Source organism: Haliaeetus leucocephalus, unplaced genomic scaffold, assembly GCF_000737465.1.
Source record: "Haliaeetus leucocephalus isolate CR32 unplaced genomic scaffold, Haliaeetus_leucocephalus-4.0 Scaffold228, whole genome shotgun sequence".
NCBI lineage: Eukaryota > Metazoa > Chordata > Aves > Accipitriformes > Accipitridae > Haliaeetus > Haliaeetus leucocephalus.
This window is the reverse complement of record NW_010972664.1, coordinates 1,947,521-1,969,482: the sequence shown is the minus strand read 5'-3', so window position 1 is coordinate 1,969,482 and position 21,962 is coordinate 1,947,521. Positions and strand designations below refer to the sequence as shown.

Genomic DNA, 21,962 nt, shown 5'->3' with positions numbered 1-21,962 from the left:
TTAATTGACCTTTATAATGGATACACAGGACAGTACTAAAGCTGTATACATAAACTGCAAGTTTATTTGAAAGGAAATTATGTTAATTGACATTCATTGTGCACCTTTCTGTTGTTTATTGCTAGTTGCTCATGTGAATAGTTTGTTGATATTATAGATAGGACAAACATTGGTTTCAGATAAATAGGATTTTCAGTTGAATCGGTTTTAATTAAATGATCCCCTGTACTCAATTTTGAAACTGTGAAGTACTGTACAATATGTAGCTAATCCTGTTATCTAGGATCTTAAATTGTTGAATTGCATCTCACACAAATTTGTTTATTTTTAGTAAATAATATCTAAATTCTCTGCTAGTTGTGCAAGATTCAGGTCTTTCTCCAGAGCAAAACATGAAATTATGGTACTGCAGAGACTGAGTTTATACAAGAATTATAGGTGGATGGTCTGTCTCACGGGGCAAACCAGTATTATGGTAAACACTTATTCACTGCTATATCAAAAGTATAAGTCAGAGTATATACAGCTTCTCTCATACATGGGTCCTGTTCTGCTAGACACTGAGACATTGTCTTTCCTTTCACAGACCTCACTAACCACCTGCAGGGCCTGGCCAATATAGCCACAGTCTTAATGCTTTTTGCAACACAGAGTATTTTTGATCCCTTAACTAAGTAAGTTCTACATATGTCCACAAATTCGGTCCAAACCAGTCAATTTTACCATTTTTTTTCTCTAATGAAGGGAAGCCATAGCTGACAAAGTCACTGGTCACTCAACCACTTCCACTAATGGTGGCTTTCCTTTCACTCTGAAAGCAAAGTGAGAAAACAACCCCTCCAAAGCCCCAGATGGAAGCCTTTTCTAGGTTATAAAGCATGGTTTGCTTAACCAAGTTAAAATGAGCAAAGATTGCTAATACATTTTGTTTAAAAATAAAGAAGAACTAAGATGACAGGTAGATGTCCTGTAGGCATGTTCATAGCATTTATTGAGTGGTGCAGAGCTATCAGTTACACTAATAATGTTCTAGCCCCTTCTGATACTTCATCGCTGTCTTTAAATAGCTATGTAGCTAGACAGATAGGCAAGCAAATAAAAGAAGTATTTACTGTATATTTTTACCACAAAGGTATTTAAAGATAAATAACTCTTCTTCCAGTAAGTTACATTTTATTTTAATACACCGCTGTAAAGAATGGTGTTAGTTATTCACCTCTTATGTTAAAGATGAGAGCAAACATAGGAGGCAAAGTAGTTTAGTTAGGTAATATACAGAGAGATTTCTTTGAAAGCATGCAAGTTCCTCAGTTTTTCTGTATTCATTTTTCTCTATAGCATATTTTCCCCACGAGTGGCTTTCTCTTTCCATTTCTTTTACATTTGCATTCTGTAAAGTGTAAGGTTGTTGCTGATAATATTTTAAGTGCTTTCCCTGGAGGATTTTTTTTTTTATAAAAAAAAAGTCCCAGCAAGGGACTGCTCTCTAATATGATGGTGAACATTTTAGAGGGATTTGTGATATGATGTGTCACAGGCACAAATTACAAGTACCTTGTTTCTTGTCATGGAAAAGTGGCAAAAGGCTGGGGCCTGATTTTCAGCTCTGGCTGAGCTAACCAGCTCCAGGAGCAGTCACTGAGACCTGCACTGAGTACTGGGCACCCAAGCAAAGCAGGCCAGTAGTGTCCAGATGAGGGTGCATCAAAAACTGAGAGAGTAGAAGCAGCAGAGGCTCTGTCATGACAGTGGAGTATATGCTGCTGTATTCAAACTCGATCCCAAGTCACCAAGTAACTCAACACTTGAATGTTAGTTTGCAGTCAGGGTAGCTATGTTTCACACAGTTTGGCTCCTTCTGCAGGCAAGCTAAGGCCTGGGAATGATTCAGGTTGAAGCCCTCCCACGTCTTCCCTCGGCCATAGGGACATGACTGGCACCCAAACAGTGTCAACCAGCTTGCCCACAGTCTGTCAAAACTACTCCATGGTCCTGCACACTCTTGACCTGTCTCTGTGTCCCAATGCTGAGTTGCACAACATGTCTACCATTTTGGTGTTCCACCCTAAAAACTCATGTATGGCACACAAGAAGAGAGGCCGCCCATATGTGGGGAACATCTCCAGAAGCCATGACTGAGGAATAGAGATAGGTATTCTGGAAAACCTGGGTTGCACAGCTTCTGTAATAGGACAGTAGTAAGAGTGCATCTAACCCTCACTCACTGTGAGCACAAAGGAGTCATGGAGAATCAGACTTTGAAATCTGAGATCTCTGAATGTGGATCATTTGAGAAAGCCCGGGGTTTGCCACAGCCCCACATCAAAGCACCAGTAAGTAGGAGGGCATTAATGTAGTTGGTTGGCATGGGGAATGCACCTTAGGAGGTGAGGACATGTGGGCTCTACCCAGGGAACACATGCATTGTGGGACACTGGCCAGGTTTAAATTAAGCAACCAAGGTATGTGAACTGTTAAGGAACACCACCTGACCTTCAGCCCTCTTGTCCCTCATTTGTGCCTGGCTTCCTGGCACAGGCAGTTTTTCTGTGCTCATGCAGTCAGCAAACACATCTCATGCCTAGCAGAGATTGCTAGGCATGTCAGACCACACTCTGCCTAGCCACAAAAAAATGAGATGACCATCTCAGATCCCCCTAGCTTATCATGGACCTCCTCCCACCTCTTTCCTCCTTCTAGAGAATACATATTTCCAAAGAAATTCAGGTTCCTGCAATGACTGCTGTTTATCATGCATACATGATGTGACCCTGTAGATTTAACAGTTCTGTTTCCCTGAACGTATTACTATCTCTCAGTCCCTTTTGCCATGTGCTTGTAGTGGCATTTCTTGGCCTTTCCTAGACAGGAGGAAATAGAAGATTTGACACCACTTTTGTTGGTCTTCCAGTGAACAGACAAGCCCTTCTTCTAGAGCCAGGTAAAATACAGAGCTTGACAAAATCACTGTTGTCCATCTGTGGAAAGGATGCTAGCTAGCTAGTGCCAGCCCTCTGGCCAGCCCTGAGGACTTCAGAGACAGACAAGGAGCTACAGGCTGATGGGTTCATCAGGTAAGACAAACACTGGAGACATACAAACTGAATGCTCTACACAGCCATATTTTAGCCTCTTCCACATTCTTCCCTGAGTTGTAGGGAAAAATCTGCTCATTGCCTACCAAGAAGCAAAGATCAGGGATGCAAGTGAACACCTCGTGCAGGAACTCTTAGACCAAAAGAAGATGCTCATACCATCCTATGTAATGTATTCCTGGAACTGACCAAAGAGCGTCATTGCACAAAGCAGTAGTACAACATACACAGCCAGCAGACATCAAAGCATGATGCAAATAACCTCTTCAGTAGCTAATGTAGCCCAAACCCTCAGTTTTGAACTGTGAAAAAGAGGCACAGGGTTTGCCATGCTGTTACTAGACATGATGGAACTACTTCCCTCTGACATGAAGGAAGGCTCAGCCATCTATGATGACATGTTACTCAGTTGCAAAACTGCCATTGAGGCTGTCTTAGGACAGACACCAAGCTGCTAATGTGACCCAATGCACTGAAAGAGTCTATGGCACATCTTCCTTTTAACTGTTGACACCACAGATTTACGTGTGTTTCTGTGGGCAGATAGAACTGTACTGACCTTGGCTTAATAGAACAGCTAATTTCCAGGGAAAGGGGAAGGTTGTACTCATCCTGTGAAGCTAGTGGCATCTCAAAACTGGCCTATCTGGTTCACAGCACCTGAGGTTTCCTTTTTTTTTTCAATATTGCCCTGTGCTCTCCATACTAACCTTCTTTTCTAATGGCTCCACCAGAGTGATGCAGATCCCCTGACAATGCCAGAAATTACTTTAATTGCCACCACCTGGGAGCAAGCACTATGGTATGAAGGCCCCTTTTATATCACAGGTGTGAGCTGTGGGCTTCCTCACATCACAAGAGAGACTGGCTACTCAGTGGTAAGATTGGTGAAATATGGGATGGATAACTGGGCAGTCAGGTGGGTGGAAAATTGGCTGGACTGCTGGGCTCAGAGGGTTGTGCGAGTGCTGCAAAGTCCAGCTGGCAGCCAGTAATTAGTTAAGTTCCTTGGAGATCAGTCTTCTCCAGAATTTCCACAGATATGCCCATGTTCTGCCTTATGCTTCACATGCTCATTCACACCTCAGCAAAATGAACGCAAAACCCTCCTTGTTGCTAGCCTCTATGCTGATGCATTTATGCCCACTGACTTTCAGAAGTTTTGTTACAAAACCTGGAGAGCAGGCTGCTGACTCCTGGGATCTGCAGGCTAGTCCGCATGGATTGCAGGGCTGTGATCTGGCATTCTGCTACCCTCTTTGACAGCAGGGCAGCCCTCCTTTAATGCGATGCCAGCTGCAAAGAGCAGTCAAATGGGACTGAGCATGAGGCAATGACGCTAAAAGCAATGTTAACTTTGACCAGAGGTGGTTCTTCCTGGGCATGAGGTTGCCTGCCACCACCTGAATTTTTCTGTGGTCACCTAAGTCTTTCTGAGTTACCAGCTTTCTGCGGCGGGCAGGCAGCAGCACATGTGTTGGCAGCCAGCCCAGTGCTGCAGCCCCGGGGGAAGTCTGCTGCACCTGCACTGTGGCCCTCTGCGGCAGGGGAAATCCCCAACAGCTAAAGGCTAGTAGGGTTAACCTTGTTAGCTTCACCTCTACTATTACTGATTGGTTTTGCATCTTTTTGTATGCTTCGTAGCTGCAGGGAACAGTGGACTCTTGGTTATCTCCAAATAAGAGACTTTCAAACCTTGTAGTCCTCCCTAATTGTAGAGGAAGGTTAATAAAAATGAAAAGGGACATGACACCATTGAGCAAGTGACAGAGAGGAACAAACCCTCTGCTGCTTGCTTCTCTTCCCTGTCTCTGGGACATTTTAAAGATTCCTCAAAAGTAGCTCAGTTCTCCACCAGACTTTCTCCAACTGTTGCTAGAATTATCATCTATTCATATTATCCAGCACCAAAGCCAGTCAGGGGACTGTTTGTGAAATTACAAAGAGTTTAATCCATGATCAGTGTGATTAACAAGACCACTGCGAGATGAAAGAAGGTTGGGTATGCTTGTTGTAGGAAACACGCATTTTCTTTCTTTGTGGTACAAAGTTTCCTCATTCTTTTTCTCAGAATAGCTACAGAGAACGGAAGCTTCTCAGTTTGAGATCTAATCTGCTCTGCCTTCGCAGGAAGTTACAAATGTCTTGAACAAGCTTTCAGTTGACACATTCTTCTGAACAAGACCTTTGGACAAAGCCTTACTGATTAGAGACAGGAGTGGTTAAACTACAACTTGTGTCCATAGTTACCACCTAGTTAACCGCATGCATTTATCCTCTTGCCATCAGCCCAAATTATGCAGGGTTTGATTCTGGTAAAATAATAGCAGCTGTTGGGTGTTTTGCTCTGTTGAAAGCCTTGCCTGCCTCACTGTAACTAGTTACGGAGGCCTATTTTCATTTGCAAGCCTATGCAAATAAACATTTCTCAGAATATTTGTATCGGGATACATCTCTGGTCTCAGTGGTTGTTAGTCCTTGACACAGCTAACTGACCCATTTCTTGACAGTCATAATCATATTTAAACTCGCCTCAACATATTTTTACAGGTTCAGCAATTTCACAGATGTCTAGATAGAAACAACCGGAAGACTAAGTGCCTCTGCTGCAAAAGCCAAAAGATAAGCCCCTCTTAGAGGAATTCAGGCTGACTTTCGTCCTGTAAAATGAGGAGATGATAGAAGCCAATCCAACTACATTATTTCAGAAAAAGTTATTAGAGTCATATTAAGTCAAGTCAGTTCTGCATGTCATGACACACTGCTGGTTGGAAAAGCCCTAAGAAACAAATATAGCTGCTTGATACAAGCTCTCACGTACTTCATCCCTTCAAGGGATTCTGCATCCCCACCATGCCTGGAAATGTAGGGTCATTGCTGCTAAATGATGACAATTGTTGTGAGCATAAAAAAATAACTTAAAACCAAAACCAAGTCTTAGCATTTGCCATTCTTATTTATTTTTCTAAACAGACTTTATTTACTCCAAATCTTTGAAATCTAGTTAATGCAATTTTCTAAAATTGCCGTTTTTATAGTGTCGCCTTCGAAGCAGATATGTGTATTAGGAGTCTGACAGCAACAGTGATTTCAGGGCTCATGAAAACTACAGAAAGCATTTCCATGGGGGGGAGGGAGAAAAGCTTTCCACTTGTTTATAGCTTCTTCAGAAATACTCTTTTTGGGGTGGAACTTTCCATGTTTCATCTCTTCTGAAGGTGATTTTCTTTTAAGCTGTCAGCAATATGTGGAAACTTTTTAACATAAATGCAAAATGCCTTAAATTATGAAAATTGTGTGACTAATTGGTGAGCAAAAAGTTTCTCTATTGATTTGATACACAGATTGTTATGCATGATAAAAATGCTCAGTGGAGTTGCCATTTACTGTGTTAGTCTTAGACAGAGCAGTCTTTGAAATCTAATGACCACATTAAAAATCAAGTCGTTTTTAAAGGGCTCAAACACATGATTCTATTTATTTTTGAAGGAAGTACTCTAAAAGAAGACAGGCAGTTAAAATGTGTATTTCAGTGCAAAATATACTTGGAAATGACAATAAAATCTCATATGAAAGACAATAGTGCACAATAACCACATTATCTTCCAGGTTTGTATACAAACAAATACTGCGTTAACAAACTTTACACCACGCACAAAAGGTAGGATCTTCACAAAAAATCATCATAAAAGCATATCATTGATACTGTTTTTTTTTTTTTTTCTCCAAGCTTGTATTCTCTGTATAATGCTTTGGAAGAATGAGAACAGGTGTGAAAATAAGAGTAAAGAAATTGACAGTGCATAAGCCATTCAGATGGCTATGTTCTCTAAAAGATAATGAACACAGAGAGCTTGATTCAGATTCACACTACAGTTCTTTCATACCTCAAAGATAAAGTGCAGGAGATGATAGTCTACTTTAGCGCCCATTTTGGAGAAGAATGGTATGAAACAGCTTTAATATTAATGAGAATTAGCTCGGTACTTTTCAAAGTAGGATGTGAATGTATCCACCTTTTTATTATGATGATATATCAATGAAAATACATTCTGTACAAATAACAGCAAAACACATCTGAAAATAGAGACAGTGTGATTAATCCATATCTTTTTAAAATAAATATGTACAATATTTACATTTTGGACAGTTCCAGAAATGAACATGTCCAGATTATGTACCGCTACCTAAACCAATTCTTTATTATTATAGAAGATGCATTTGCTGTACAAATATTTATAAATACATATGTATAAACTTTTTCAGTGAAATGTCTGTGGATTCATTGAAAAGAAAAGCATGAGATATTATTAAACAGTCTAGAGCATCATACATCAGACAGAAGTAGCTTTTTGGTGTTGAGAAGATTTTTTTCTTCTGCTTCTGTGCATCACACCTGCAAATCTGATTGTCTTTTCTGAAAATCTGCAGAAAAGCAGCAGGACTGAATCAGTTTGACTCAGTGATTGTTACTGACTGCACCATGTCAGACAGGGTTTCTGGGTCTATTTCTTCTTTACCATTATCTGAATTTTCTGATGAGATATAACAGCCAGAATCTCTTGGGCAGTCATTTAACTGTGATTTGTCAAAGCCATGGTGAGGGCTTAAGCTCAGCATCTCCTGACCACCCTCACTTTTCTGCTGTTGTTCAACTAGAAAGAACAGGAAAAGCGAGAAAAAAATTGTCAAAATAAGTATCCTGGACAAGACTTTGAGATAGAAACATGACTGATGATGAAGATCTGTAGAAACAGAATTGGTACTATACACATGACTAGATCGGTATCTTTTGTCTATCAGAAACAGAAACCTCAGCATCAAAGAACTAAAAATATGATTACATGAGTATAACAACATCTAAGCTAATGTTGAGGTTGGCTTTGATCCTGCAGTATGTTGCTTAGAGATGAATGCCAGAGACTTTGGCCTCATCCTTTAGACTGAGGTCCTTTAGGCTGATGGAAACTTCCTAAGCTTAGCTCGATATCCAAAAGGTTATTTTCCAAAACACAAAGCCCTCAGAAAAAGCTAAGATGCCTAACTCCTGCTGTATGGTTTTTGAACACTGTTCCAAAACTAAATAGAAGCAAATTGTCTTGCAAATAGCTTGTCCTTGTTCAGCTGCTGTACGACTAATCTATTCAAACTCAAAAATCTGCAACTCAGGGAGAGTATCGACAGACCTCTCAAAAAAAGCTCAACAAGGTGGTGCCTCACAGGCAGGCTATACCTGTATATCATGAATCTAATATATCTTGTGGTTAAAGTTTGTGCTCCTGTTTGCTGGCTGTGAAATACATGAGGTTTACTCACAGTAAATGTCTTCAGAAAACAAGTTATAAAATATAAAATCTTTCACTTCCATACTTTTCTTTTTCCTTATCTCCCTTCTGTAACTGTATTTTTGCTTCAAACTGTGGCTTGCTTGCCAAACAAAGTATAAGAAACAGATCTCACAAGAAACAGAGCGTTTTACCCCAGATTTTAGCTGTTCAGAAAAATGGTACCTTTTTGCTTTTGCGAAGAAATTTCCCTTATTTCACTTTAATTGTTACTCCATGGTTAAATAGTTAGCTTCGAATCTTTAGTCAGATTTAAGCTGTCTCAATTCAAGTACAGGCAGAATGGAAGTCCTAGTACATGAAGGATTTTATCCTTCATCAAAATCTTAATCTAGTTTAGCTCCAGGGTAGAGTGTCAGAATTATAAAATTTCCATACTGACATTTGTTTCAGCTGTTGGAAATTATAAGCTTTGGCAACATGGGAAAGATTTACACTTTGGATTTTTTTTTTAAATCTTGTGTTATATTGTATAACAAGAATAAATTAGAAAAGAAAAATCGAAATGTTTCACTCTGAAAATATTGAAATGGAACAGCAGGAAAGTCAGGACCTGTCTTCATTGTGCGAGATTTCAGTGAACTTGTTTCACAAAGCATTTTGATATATTGAGAAATATTTCTAGGTCCTGATGGAAGTCTTGTAGATTTGTTTGGACTAATTAATTCTGTTTAACATTTTCTAACTTTCAGTTGCCTAATTAAGTTAATAAACTAATCTGATTTTGGAGAAAAGAATCCAATGTCTCAACTTAGTCATTTTTGCATGAATAGGTTATAAGCATAACCTTATGTATTGGGGAAAAAAAAAAATCCTATTACTTTAAATACTTTCCAAAGAATAGAAGTCCCACCTTGTTCCCAAATAAATTAATGGTTAATTGCACTTGTGTGAAAGAGTACAACTTTCATCAGATTTAATTGATATCTGTAACTGTTTGATCGCCTTCTCACCTTACAGAACATAGTTTGTCATGTCAAATGTTATCTTTCTTTGCAGGGAAAATATTTGATCACGTAGGGTCCAATTGATTTCTGATTTAAGTCAGGAAGGAATTACAAAAGGCATTACACCAGTGAAGGTATTACTGCTGCTATTAGTAGCAACAGAAGTACTTTAGCACAAATAACAGCAGATGCTCCAGTAAAGCCTTGTCTAAATTGTGTCATTAGCTCCTTGCACCCATCCCACAGGCACCAAGATGACCCAGGTCTTGGTTGCTGTGGGCTGACAGAGCTCAGCCCGTGGCTGGGCGAAGTCCTCCTGCGCGGTTGCAGGCAGGGTTCCCCTGCCCTCCTCTGTAATCCCCTCATCAGCCTAATGCTGCTTGCTGGTGCTTATATCAGCTTCTGTAGCATCATCTGCTGCCCTGGGAAGCAGTGACCTAAAAAGTGTTAATCCTGTTTACATTTTCAAGGTCAAAGAGGAACCTCCATCCACTTTGTTTGTTTTACGATGGAAAGAAGACCAAGTGGATTAAAAAGAAAATGCAGTTTCAGTCAGTGTATTAGTGCCTTGCAACTAGTTGTGATAATCTGAGTAGTTCCTATGTGAAAAAACAGATCCTAAATTCTTTTGCAGCAATGTCTTTGCCTTGTGTGTTTCAGGGAAAAAGACACAGGCAAGCCTGGAACTGAGATTTTTTTTAAATCTGAATTTAGGTCAGTTAGGAGAATAAGATATTTCTATTTAGAAAACATACAGATATGTAAAAATTCTGTCTCTTCCCCTAACACTAGAAGAATTTTTTTACAAGAAAAACTGAAAACCAAAAATGTTCAGGTGTTCGAGACAGTAAAAATATTTTCTATTTTTTATTCTGAGCAGATAAAGTTGAAGAACATCCCCCCACCCCATTTAAGAAGAAAAGACTGAAAGCAAACTTTGGTGCTTTTTTTTCCCCTCTCTTTAAAGCAGCCTTAAATATTATGCAGTAACTACTAAACCACTTGAACAGGATACTGAGTACTATAAATATATGTAGCATTCAATTTTAGATGTTGCTTCACAAGAAAAGATGTTTTTCTTTTTCTTTTCTGCTTTTGGCTCTTACATTCAGTTCTACTTAATTCCTTCCTCTAACACATACATGTTCAAGTTCCACATTAGTAAAGGTAAGTTTGCTGTCTTAATCTTTTGGACATCAGAAGAAAGATACAATGCTCAGGGAACAGGAATTGATAAAATTAAACTGCCGTTAGATGTTGCAGAATCATCAGAAATAGCTATCTTATCAACAAATGGAAGTTCTATCATTTTTTCTACAGTAAAGCAGTTTCATATAAGATAAATAGCTTTCAGTCACTGTTGTCTATGATATGGCCAGAAAAGTCCAAGATATGCATCATTTTGACACATATATTCTAATACTACTTTAAACGGTAGGATTATATTCAGGCTTCTGAAAAAAATGTGAGGCTAAAGGCCTTAGTAATAGATGTGTGATGCATACTTATCTTCCTCGCCGTTTAGATCTTTGAAATGAATATTTGTTACTCAATGACATCGATGTGCATGACACATGCAGGAATAGATCTCTTTTTTCCTTCACCAACTTTTTTTCCCTTTTTAATGAGTTTAAAGTCCTGATTAGGAAAGCACTTTAAGCTTAGGTTTAAGGCAATTCAGCTCAAGAATGTACAGAGGTCACACTGACTCCTGTGCGGTTATGTCAGTTTAAACCAGAGGAGTGGCAGGAGGCTTGGATTTTGTCTTGGAAGAAAAGAAGGTCACCCAGCAACAAGCTGTACTTCATAAGTGTGCCCTCTGAGAGTCTGCCTTCAAGAGTTTTGCCCAGGAGGAGAACTGGGCTAGGAGCACAATGCTTTAGGCTGAGTCACTTGCATGCCTTCCTGTGGTGACGTACTGAGCAGCACCATACAATAACTAAATAGAACAAAGTGTGTCTTCAAGGCTGATGTTAGACCTCCTAGGTACGTAGACGGCCATGTATCAACCTGTAGTGCCAGCACCAGTCAGACCACCTAAGTGTTAAAATGAAATTAAAACTCACAAAGCATCAAACTCAGGAAGGATCATTTTGAAGCAGTAAATGGTGCTACTTCTTGAAAAAGAAGCAGAGAAACCTGAAGTGGTTCTGTACACGCATGCAATACTTCGGGGACTCAAAGGAATAAATCTTTTGTGGATGTTTACACACATGCAACTTAAAAAACTGAACTCACTGAAGTCAGTGGCATAGCTTTTCTGGGAGGGATACTGAAGTGATGTGAGAGGAGAGTCCATGGTGAAAACAGAAATGAGAAGCTTCTTTTTTCTCTAAAATCTGGAAGCAAACAGATAAGCCTGAAAAAAGGTGAAAAATACTAATACTCTTGCAAGGATGACCTTCCTTGGGAAATCTGGAAATATTATGTCCAGGTCAATGACTTGTACCACAATACAGAAGGGGAGATTGTCTTTGAGCACTATTTGACTTTGACATGATATTGTGTAATCCCAGGTACTTAAAGGGACTGCCCAGTGTAAAATGATACTCTTGATGCTAGGTCCTGATGTAAGGAATGCAACTGAGAACTGAAATTCATGTCCTCAGCTATCTACTATCTTGCTGTCCAAGTACAATAAATAAGGAACAAACCTTATCTGGTACTAACAGTGAGATTTAGAGTATGATCTGGCACTTATACATGAAAAGTAAGCTAAGGAAGTGCATTTGGGGAGATAAGCATAAAATATTATCCCCCAAATTGCATATATGCACCTTTTTTATTTTTTCTATAAAATTAACTGTATGCACATATCCAGTGAAGTCTCTAATTCTTCTGTAACTCAGAATTGCTTCAGTGTAATGTAACTTACTGGACTTCAGGAATGAAACTCTTGACTTACATCATCTAAGTGAGAAGAGAATCAAGGCTATTTTGCACACATAAAAATGTATGTCCTGGGAAGCAGTCAAGAAAAAAGTTCTAAACTTCTTTTATTACTTTATTCATTAACCATCCAGCAACTTCTTCACTTTAAAAATAGCATCCTACAAAAGCACAGACATCCATCTCCTGTCTAGAAGCCATCTGGGAGAAGAATGGAAAGCTATTAAGAAATACTTTATGAAAAAGAGCTTTTTTTTCCTCCCTAGCCATGAATTCATGGGAACCAATCATTTTGTCCCAAATATATAGGTCTGATCAACTTATAGAAAATCTGAAAAGAGACCTGGGAAGGGGGAAGGTCGTGAGGAGCTTACAAGGCCCTGCAGTTCTAGGATAGCCTTGCTATGTGAAGTACTTGAAGATGGTGAATTTGGGCCTGGACTCCCAGGAAAGGTAGAATGAAGGTAGCACAGTACCAGGAAACAAAATCTGCTTAAAAAAAACCTATGTGGCAGCACTTGCTAAATAAAACTTACTTTTTAATTCCTGATATAAGATGGATAAAGTTTTTCCTTTCAAATTCATTCAGGTCTAAATCAAATGTAAGATGAAACAATTCTCACTGTCAGAAATCCTACCTTCTGGATGGCTTTAAGAAGCATATAATGTGGAAACTATTGCTGCAGGTCTTCTGGTTAGAAAACTCAGTAACTATTTATTCTGCAACATGAATTATATAGTCACAAGTATGCGGCATGAAGAAATCACTTAGTATAACATACAATAAATGTCAAGAAAAAGCCAAGGAGAGAAAAAGAAATTAAAACCCTCGTAAAAACATCTGGACATTTCACAATATCAGATATCACATTAAAGAAATATTAAATCTTTTTTTACTACATTTATAGTAAATCTAGTAAAATGAGGCTATATTCCAGCATGCTTGGCTGTTCTGAATAATAGCAGAGTCAGTCACAAAAACTCAGAAACCCTTGCATTTCAACTCTGGACCATACCTGAGACTCCATCCATTAATCAAACATGTGCTTCGTGGAAGCACGAATGTAATCCAAAGACATGGAAGTCTTCCAAGCTCTGTGAGAAAGATGGACTTAGAACACTATATAGGGTCTGTGGCCTTAGTATATTTTTTCACAAAGCTTATAAAAAGAGTGAACTTTCACCTGGAAAAATGCTGAACTTATATCTAGAATACTCTTGGCCATTAAACAGATTACCTTGTAGCTGTGGGTAATTATGCTGCTCACTTCTAAGCAATGCAGAAAATCAATTTTAATTAAAAAATCATTTATGCTGGACTGAATGAGGCCCACTTAGGGAAAAAAAAATGACCTAGGAAAGTTCAGTTCAGATGCAGAATTCACTTTCACAATAACATCCAGCTCTTTCAACCTAATTTTCCAATTGGATTGACAGAAGGACAAAGGAGGTCAAATGATTCGGACGAAGTCAGACTTATGCTGAGCTTATCCCCAAGATCATCTTGACTCCCCGTCTTTTGTTGTAATGACTTAACAGATAGCTTCTATCAATCTTTAGTCTTTAGTATCTTCCTTTTTAGAGCATGTTGTTAAATTCTGTTCTGTCCCTACCAGTCATGTGACAAATGCTGTGAACCTTTGGCAACCAGACAAGGCAAGGATTTGATTCAGTCCTGATTCAAGACAGTGTTGCAAACCAGTAAAGTACTTATACATGGCTTACCTTAAAATATACATGAGTCTTATGAAACTCAACTAGACTTAAATGAATGCTTATAGCTTGCATAGTATATAAAGATGTCTTGGTTCTGGTCCCTGTGAGTATTCATAAATTATGGGAATATTATTTTATTGAATTTGAATATTAGATAAATTGGCTATACCTATCTAAAGTGGATGCGAAGCAAATACTCCATCTCTTAATCTAAGACTACAGTGTCATCACTGATTTTGAAGCATGGGCCACTTTGTAAGATTTAATGTTATTTCCAGAACCAGTACAAGAATTTAAACTATTAGACTACCATACAGATAACATCAGGGACACTGTTTTGCCTGGAGAAGTGACTTAATCCCATGCTGCCAATTAGGAAGAACCCTATTTGGATAATTAAGGTAAATTTACTGATTTTCAGTGTATGGGACATGTAAGGACTTTGTTAGGTTTGGTCCTTGCACAGATGTATGTAGAATATTAAGCATTAAGACACCTTCAGAAAAAGAAAAACTTAGTGTCATCTTCTAAAAAGGTTAGGTGTCCAAGGCTGCTTGCTATGCTTTTTGCTACACAAGGAATATAAATAGCAAACCATACCCTCGCTACTCCAGAATAATGTGACATTTGTGTGGTCTGTTAAAAACCATTATTTTTTGGTTTTGTTTTTCACACTGATGCAAAACTGCAAGATTACAATCTAGCATTTTTCATTAATTTTTTTTTTGCCTTAAATATTGATATAGAAAAAATATACAATGAACGGTGCAAAAAGTGCAGCACGGCTAGTTACCAAGAGGTATACACAAATATACGTATACTCAGTTTAAGGGCAGACGAGGGAAATGAACATATTTTCAAATGATTTCCAGCTAGATCCCTGCAATACAATTCTTGGAAAATGTAACCCTTTTTTCCTGGATTCACTCTTTCGATCACTAGTTCTACATAGACAGCTCTTCAAGACTCCTTTGCTAGCCTGTCATCTCACAAAGCTGTAGACCAGAAAGAACTACTGAACCTGGTGGGCGAAGAAAACCCTTTTAATGCCTCTGCAATGTGTTTGCAAGAACCTTACCTTTCCCTGGAAGCTGACTAAGAACAGGAGAGACTGAATGTACAAATGGGGTCCTGAAAAAGCCCAAACACACGGTAAAAGATAAGGTCAGCAAAGACACAAAGAGGGAAATTAGAGAACATCTACAGGGAAAGATGAAGGGATAAGGTAGCCAAAGACATGCTTAGAAGCCCAGAGATATTTTTGTACTGAAGAACATAGGGTATATATGTGCATGCAGGTATGTGCATACAAATGTACATGTGCTGGAGTGAGAACTGGAAAGCTACCTACCTACTGAGGAGATAAAAAGTGGACACCTGACAAGAACTGATATAAAAATATCCCAGGAAGACATTGCTTTTCCAGGTCTCCTTTTCTTTCTTTCAGATGCTTCTCAACTGCAAGTGCACATTTGATGAAATGAATACTTAGCATAGGGATGAGTATGCACAAGTATTAATGAAGAGGAAAACATCTGTTTTGGCTAAGTAGATGCTTAGCTGTAGTTTCTACGAATTTGATATAAATTATTTAAAATTAGAAATGAGGCTGGAAATATCATTAAAATATCATGAGAACAGTATTTTCTGTTCTGTATCCTAGCTTTTCCACTCCCAGTGAAAGGAACAAGTGAAGAAAATTTAATGGTGACCAATACACATACATATACATGCGCTGTATGATCAGCTTTCAGAAGCTCACCAGAAACTTTAGCCAGATTCATTCTGAGAAAAGAGTGCAAACCAGCTATTAGTATATATATCTTTTTTTTTTTTTACAGAACCTTCCTACAAAAGAAACTGATTTGGATAAGGATTTAAGTGTGGAATAAAGTGAGGGGAGGAAAAACTGTGTTCTTCTGCAGAATGTTGTTTAAAAAAATTTCAAGAAAATTCTTTACTGTAGCTATTTGAAATAAGCTCTATTTTGGTTAAGATACTAGCACAGAGTTTAGGAGGTTTATTTTCTGCTCTTGCAAAGACCTTGTGACTTTTAGGAAGTCACTTAGCCTGTCTGGGGGTTGGGTCCCCCACCATAAATAGAGTTGTTCTTAAGCAATAGTTGTAGGACCTATAAATAAGAAATTTTAAATCACTCATGTGTTACAAGTATAGTAATCATATACATATCTAGAAGAGATGTATGGTTTGCTATCTGAACAAATAAGAAACCCATCTGACTCCATGTTTCATATTTAAAAGAAAAATAATTTAACAGATCAGTGTGAGAATCGCTATTTCTTTAAATGTTTCTTCAGTTAAAACTTGCACATGACTCAAAAAAGCTTAAACGCTTACTGTCATAGTCTTGTAGATTTTCAATTGCTGATAACAATCTTGCCCTGTCTTCTGGGTTTGAAATATTTAACTCGATCAGGTGGCTCTCCTGTAGATCCTTTAAGTCCTCTAGAGTTTCATAGCCATTTAGCAAGAGGGTTGAGGCATATTCCTACAAAGTGAAACAAGCAAATCCTTTCATGTAAACAAGCACTATATTTAGTAGAGGAATAGGCACAATTTCTCTTTTACTTTTTTTGTCAGGTTGAAATGGGCTCCATTCTCCAGTTTGATTGGCCTGCATTTGGCAAGAGAGGACAGAGGCAGAGATGCCTGGGGGTCCTCCTGGCCATTCCAGCATCTCTGCCCGAGTTGTCTGTTAACAGAGTCCAGCAGCAAATTGGACCAAGACAGAGCTCTGCCAGAAATGATTTAATTTGCCGAGCATCTCGAATTTTGTGGGTCACCCCATGAGTGCCTCCCATGCTGGGTCCAGGAGGGCCTCTGAGGTAGGGTGTGCTCTGCCTTTGCACAGAAGCAGCCCTTCAATATAAGCAAGGGTGAGAAGCTGAGGGAGCCCTCAGCCATGCTGTGTCACACATGATCCCCCTTGAGCTGTGTGTCGACACAGTCTGAAACTCTGGGCATACTCCAGGGAAAGGAGTGTTTGCATCAGCACCAAAGCAATAACCATTATTAAAAGTGTTACCTGTAAATCATGACCTAATTATGCTTTGACACTTAGTGGAGAACTAGGGTTGCAGAGAGGGAGAGGCGCAACATGAGCATAGTGCAAAAAGACTATTGCTCCCTAAAGATCACGAGAAATTAGAAACCCAAATTCTAAATGTTGGCACTGGATTCTGACTGCAGTCCTGTCCCTGAGGTGTCCACAGTCACACACCTCCTACACTTAGGCATACAATTGCAGTCAGGTTACGGAGACTTGACAAGTCACCACTGTGCCTCTTTTCATGGAGCCTCTTAGCCTAACCAAATGATGTGGTAAAATGCAGTTCTGTAAGCCACTCACATCAGATAAAAGACAGACCTGAAGCTGCTTTGCTTTGCTGACATCAAAACTGCTGAAACCTGCCTTTCTACTTCTGCCTGTTAATGACATTCAAACCTGAGTGCACAGAAATGAAATGTTTCAAATACAGCTGGGAAACGCATTCACTGACCTGCAGGTGGACACAATCCAGGAGGTCTTGCAGTGTTTTGGGCTTGGTCCTTTTGCTTCCTCTGTGCAGCTTTACCTTTCTGGGTGCAGCTTCCTCTTCCAAGATAATATCCACATAAATGAACTTGAAGTTTCCTACTTTGTTGTTCAGCATGCCTGTCCATATGCCCATGGGGGTTTTACAGATGATATCTATAATGTCTCCTTTCTAGAAAAAATAAAAAAAAGCACGCCACTGCTTTCACATCTGGTTTGTTACATGTAGCTTTTCCTTTATGGACCAAAACCAGCACAGACAGCACAGGATCTTAACTAGTCAGTGTAAAGTAACTTTTTAAAATTACCTAGATTTAACTCTTTTGCTTTTATGAAATCCCAGCAAAATAATTACAGAAAATTGAGTTAGTCCTAACTCCAAACCTTTGCGAAGGAGACGTGAGCATAAGCAGCCCCGCTCACCATTTTTGTGCTCTGCTTGGTCCCTGAAAAGGCATAGGGTTGCATCAGCAATCAACTTTTGCCATGGATAGTGGGCATAGCTTTGGCAAAAAGCAAGGGAACACTGTGAGGTTATTTTCCAAATAAGTGCCAAACCATTTACACAGTAATCTTATTGTCCAGCATCTCAAGGGTCTTCAAAACTGATAACTGAGCTATGTGAAAGGTAGACTCTTACCCATTTGACAGTAAAAAACACTGGGTACATTTCTCAAAGGCAATAAAGAACATTTAACTCCTTTAATATCTTCCTGTCTGTCCTTCCCAAAGGACTGAGAAATTTTCCCACTACTATTAACACAACTGACTGAGAAAATAGTGGAAGGTGCCTTGGCAGACAGATCGAAAGGCTTCAGCTATCCACACTTGTGCATTCACTCACAAATGTGAGTGCAAAAAAAAGAGTGACAACACAGCTACTTCGAGAGGGCTTTCTGGTAAAGGTGTTCACAGCCATGCTGTGGGAACCAAGGTCTGGGCTCAGCACAACAGTCACTCTGAGTAATTCTCATAGTAGAAAGGCTCCCTTGTATGTCACACCCCCTACACAACTTGCTCCCATGACCTCAGAATTGAGTCCTCTCTTCTGGGCAGGTACCACGGAACTTATAAAAATTATGAAAGTCTTTAAAGTTATCCAACAAATCCCCAGGTACATACTTCTTTGGCATTCTGTGGCAAAGTTAAAAATCCAACTCAGTTTGTTAAAATCTCTGTGAACAACTCCAAGACTTTCAAATCTTTTCTGATCTGGTCAAGAAACTGCAAGTAAAGTGGTCACACTGGTTTCGATACAAACACAATTAAGAAATTGATTGTGTTCCAGTGACCTGGTTTTGTTAGAATATGGAGCTCAGAGCTATGAGGATGTTTAAAATGGAAACTAAACAAACATTTGTTTAAAGCTCTATAAGCACACATATTACTCTGCACACTCATGGAGGCTCAGGAACTTCAGATGTGGATGCAGATCAGGATTAGGCAGTGGCTCTAAGCCAAGCTGAAGATGCACTTTGAATTCAGATTCAGGGTACAGAAATTTTGTGAGATAAATTTAGGGGATTTCAACCCTAAGTATTAGTTCATAATTCTAAAATACACCACCCCAGTGACTAAAAACAAAACCTGTGTGAGCCACCAGACATTTTCTGTTTTGTGACCAGTTAAGCTGTTTTGAAAGAAATGCTCTAGGTGTGGGTGGAAGTGGAGGGCAAGTGGTGAAGACTGCAAGTACTGGCCGAGCAATGGCTGTAATGTAGGCCAGAGAGGAGGAGAGGGAGACTGCAGTGAGATACAGATCAGGATTTTGACAAAAAGAAAACACTGTGAAGAAGAGGAGAAGATGCTGAAGTGTGAATATAATCTGGATATAAAGTTGTTTACAAAGACGGAAAAGAAAGAAGTCCAGATTACAGAAATGAGTAGTCTGAATGATGATGATGTTGAATGTATTTGTGAATGGAAGAAGAAAAGGGCTGGGCTTTTTTTAGTAATGTTCAACTGGGCCCATGTCTGGAGCTCCTTTTTCTCACTCACATAGCCTGGACGCCCCTGCCATGTTGTCAGGGCCAAAGAAAATTCATAGTTCAAAGGTACATTTAAAGAAAACTTAATGGAAAGGCGAACTCTTTTCATTAAAGACAATGGGCACCACTGAGCTTTTGGTATATCATTATTGTGACTGAAAAAGCTGGGGAGGCAACATCACATCCCATGAGACTCAAGTTTTTCTTAACTCCAGACCTAGTATGGGGGAAGCAATATGTATTTTAGTCTGAGGAAAGCTGTGGTATCCAGGTAGATACCACAGTAAGATACCTACCTGCAGTCTATGCCTTAAAAAGCCCTTACTGGCAGTTGGCTTTGCAGGATTGTCTGAACTAAGTCCTTATAGAACCATTGCAAAACCAGATTGGTCTTGCTCTTAGAGTGTTACACGTGCTTAATGGTTAAAAAAGCATTAGTAAACATATTCTTCACATGTAAACAAAGTCCCCTTGGTATACTTAGTGGAAAAGAAGAAATTCTGGTGGTTGTCCTACCCTGATTTTTAGAGAGTCGGTGTCATAAGGACTTGGTGTGAAGTCTGTGTGAACTTTGGCTCGACCGCAGAAGGGCCCACTGTAAGGGACTTCGTCATCAAACCGGAGGCTGTCCCTGTTGCTCGTTCCATCTGAGCAGCTGGTCACCCCACCTTAAAGAGAGTTAAGTTGAGAGATCTCCTGCACCAAATGACCAGACATGCAATTCTGCACAGTAGCCAAGAGGAAAGTGTTCAAAAGCACAGAATTAGAAAAAGAGTGTACTCTGTGATTTTGACACATTCCAGGAAAAATACATTCAATAAAAGGCATACTACAAGAGACTGAAGAAAATAAGTGGGACACCTTTCATTAACATCTTCTCTACAATAATCTTTTTCTGCTGATGATACTAATAGACTACACATTTTACTTACAGACTTTTTGAAATATTACCTCTGCAGATTAGTAAAATGTACTCTAAAAGTGCAATTTAGGGAATGAATTCTGCTGAACTTCTCCTGTTTATTCAGAGAAATGAAAACAAGTACTGTAGAAGTTATTTTATTTCATTACAGAACTAGCTGAAACATCAAAGGAACCTGCATTGCAGAGGGAAATTTTAATCTTATCAACATTTCTGCCTGTCATTTTATCCAAGTCGAGCAATAAAATATCGGCAGAGTAATTCAAGCAAATTTGAGCAAGCTCTGCAATATCCCATCCAAATATGTTTTTAGATAAGAGCAGCAGTGTGTTGGAAGTAAACTCCCATATACAATTTTCACAAATCATATCATAGAAAATGATCATAAAAATGGTTTTGTTTGAGGTGATTGCTAAAGTGCACAGCTCCATCTCAGGGCCAGATTAACTACTTAGTGCAAATGGTCTGGACTGCAGCTCAAGTCCCCACTTAAGGCTCACATGGTACCTGCAGTGATGGCACAGCAACGTCATCATGGACAGCTGTGGCCTGCTGCCCAGCAGATGTCCACAGCAGAGCAGCAGATAGAGAGGTGGAGGCAAACTCCACTTATCATTAGAGATTCATCTGCCCTCTGACTGAGACTACCCTGTTGAGGGAGGATTTTCAGTGGGTTTGCGGAGAAGCAGACTGTGTCTCTCTGCATCATGACCTGAAGCCACCAGGTCAGGCCCCCGTCACCCATTATCTCAGAGAGACCTTTTCCTTTGTCTGCCTCACATCTGCAGAGCGAAGGATGAACTCACAGCCACTGCCCCCAGAGAGGATGCTTGTGTGGCTGCACCCAGTGATTGCAGCCCTATAGGTGCCAGCACCATAGCAGTGGTAACCCAAAAAAACCATTTATGGCATATGTACCAGCAAAATCTCCTATAATCCATGTTATTTTTTTACTGCAGTTAATATTTCCCCTCTTAACACTCAGCTGATTTCTGGAGGGAGGTATATCTACCATAGCTGCCACCCATTTAATCAAATTACACTTTTGTCTGCCAGACTGAAGAGCTCTCTACTATCACATTTTTGACCACCAGCTCTGATACCTCAGACTTAAACAATAACAATATTGATCCAGTGACTGAATAAGAAGTATGGATATCTTGTACTTACTAGATGAGCTCTGGCCACTGTTCAGACTATAGAGACTTTCCATAGAGTCACTGGCTTTTAGGGAGACCTTCTCAGTGTGTATTCCACCACCAGGGTCACTCTCATCTTTTCCTTCTTCATTCTTTAACAGAAAAATCAGATGTTAACTACCAGGAGATGTATTTTAAACAAACAGTTGTTTTTTTCTTGTAAATCATCATTGGAGATGAACTTGTCATTACACTTTATTAAGAACCACTCTATAAGAGAAAGCGTTTTAGAAGTTGATGCCTGGTGCTAAGGATGACCAGCACCACCCCTAGCACCTTATGATCTTGGAGAAATCCCCTGTCTC

At 39.4% G+C, this 21,962-nt stretch overlaps 1 protein-coding gene across 1 annotated transcript in view; it reads right to left on the bottom strand.

Moving 5' to 3' along the window:
- Positions 1–7,222: 7,222 nt before the first annotated feature.
- Positions 7,223–21,962, bottom strand: part of SAMSN1 (SAM domain, SH3 domain and nuclear localization signals 1) — a 35,839-nt gene continuing 21,099 nt past the window's right edge. The window contains exons 4-8 of the mRNA XM_010567231.1: positions 21,629–21,749; positions 20,053–20,204; positions 17,514–17,720; positions 16,351–16,501; positions 7,223–7,750 (exon numbers count right to left, since the gene is read on the bottom strand). Coding sequence (XP_010565533.1) covers positions 7,545–7,750; positions 16,351–16,501; positions 17,514–17,720; positions 20,053–20,204; positions 21,629–21,749 — 837 coding nt within the window. The 3' untranslated portion in view covers positions 7,223–7,544. The remainder of the gene's footprint in view (positions 7,751–16,350; positions 16,502–17,513; positions 17,721–20,052; positions 20,205–21,628; positions 21,750–21,962) is intronic.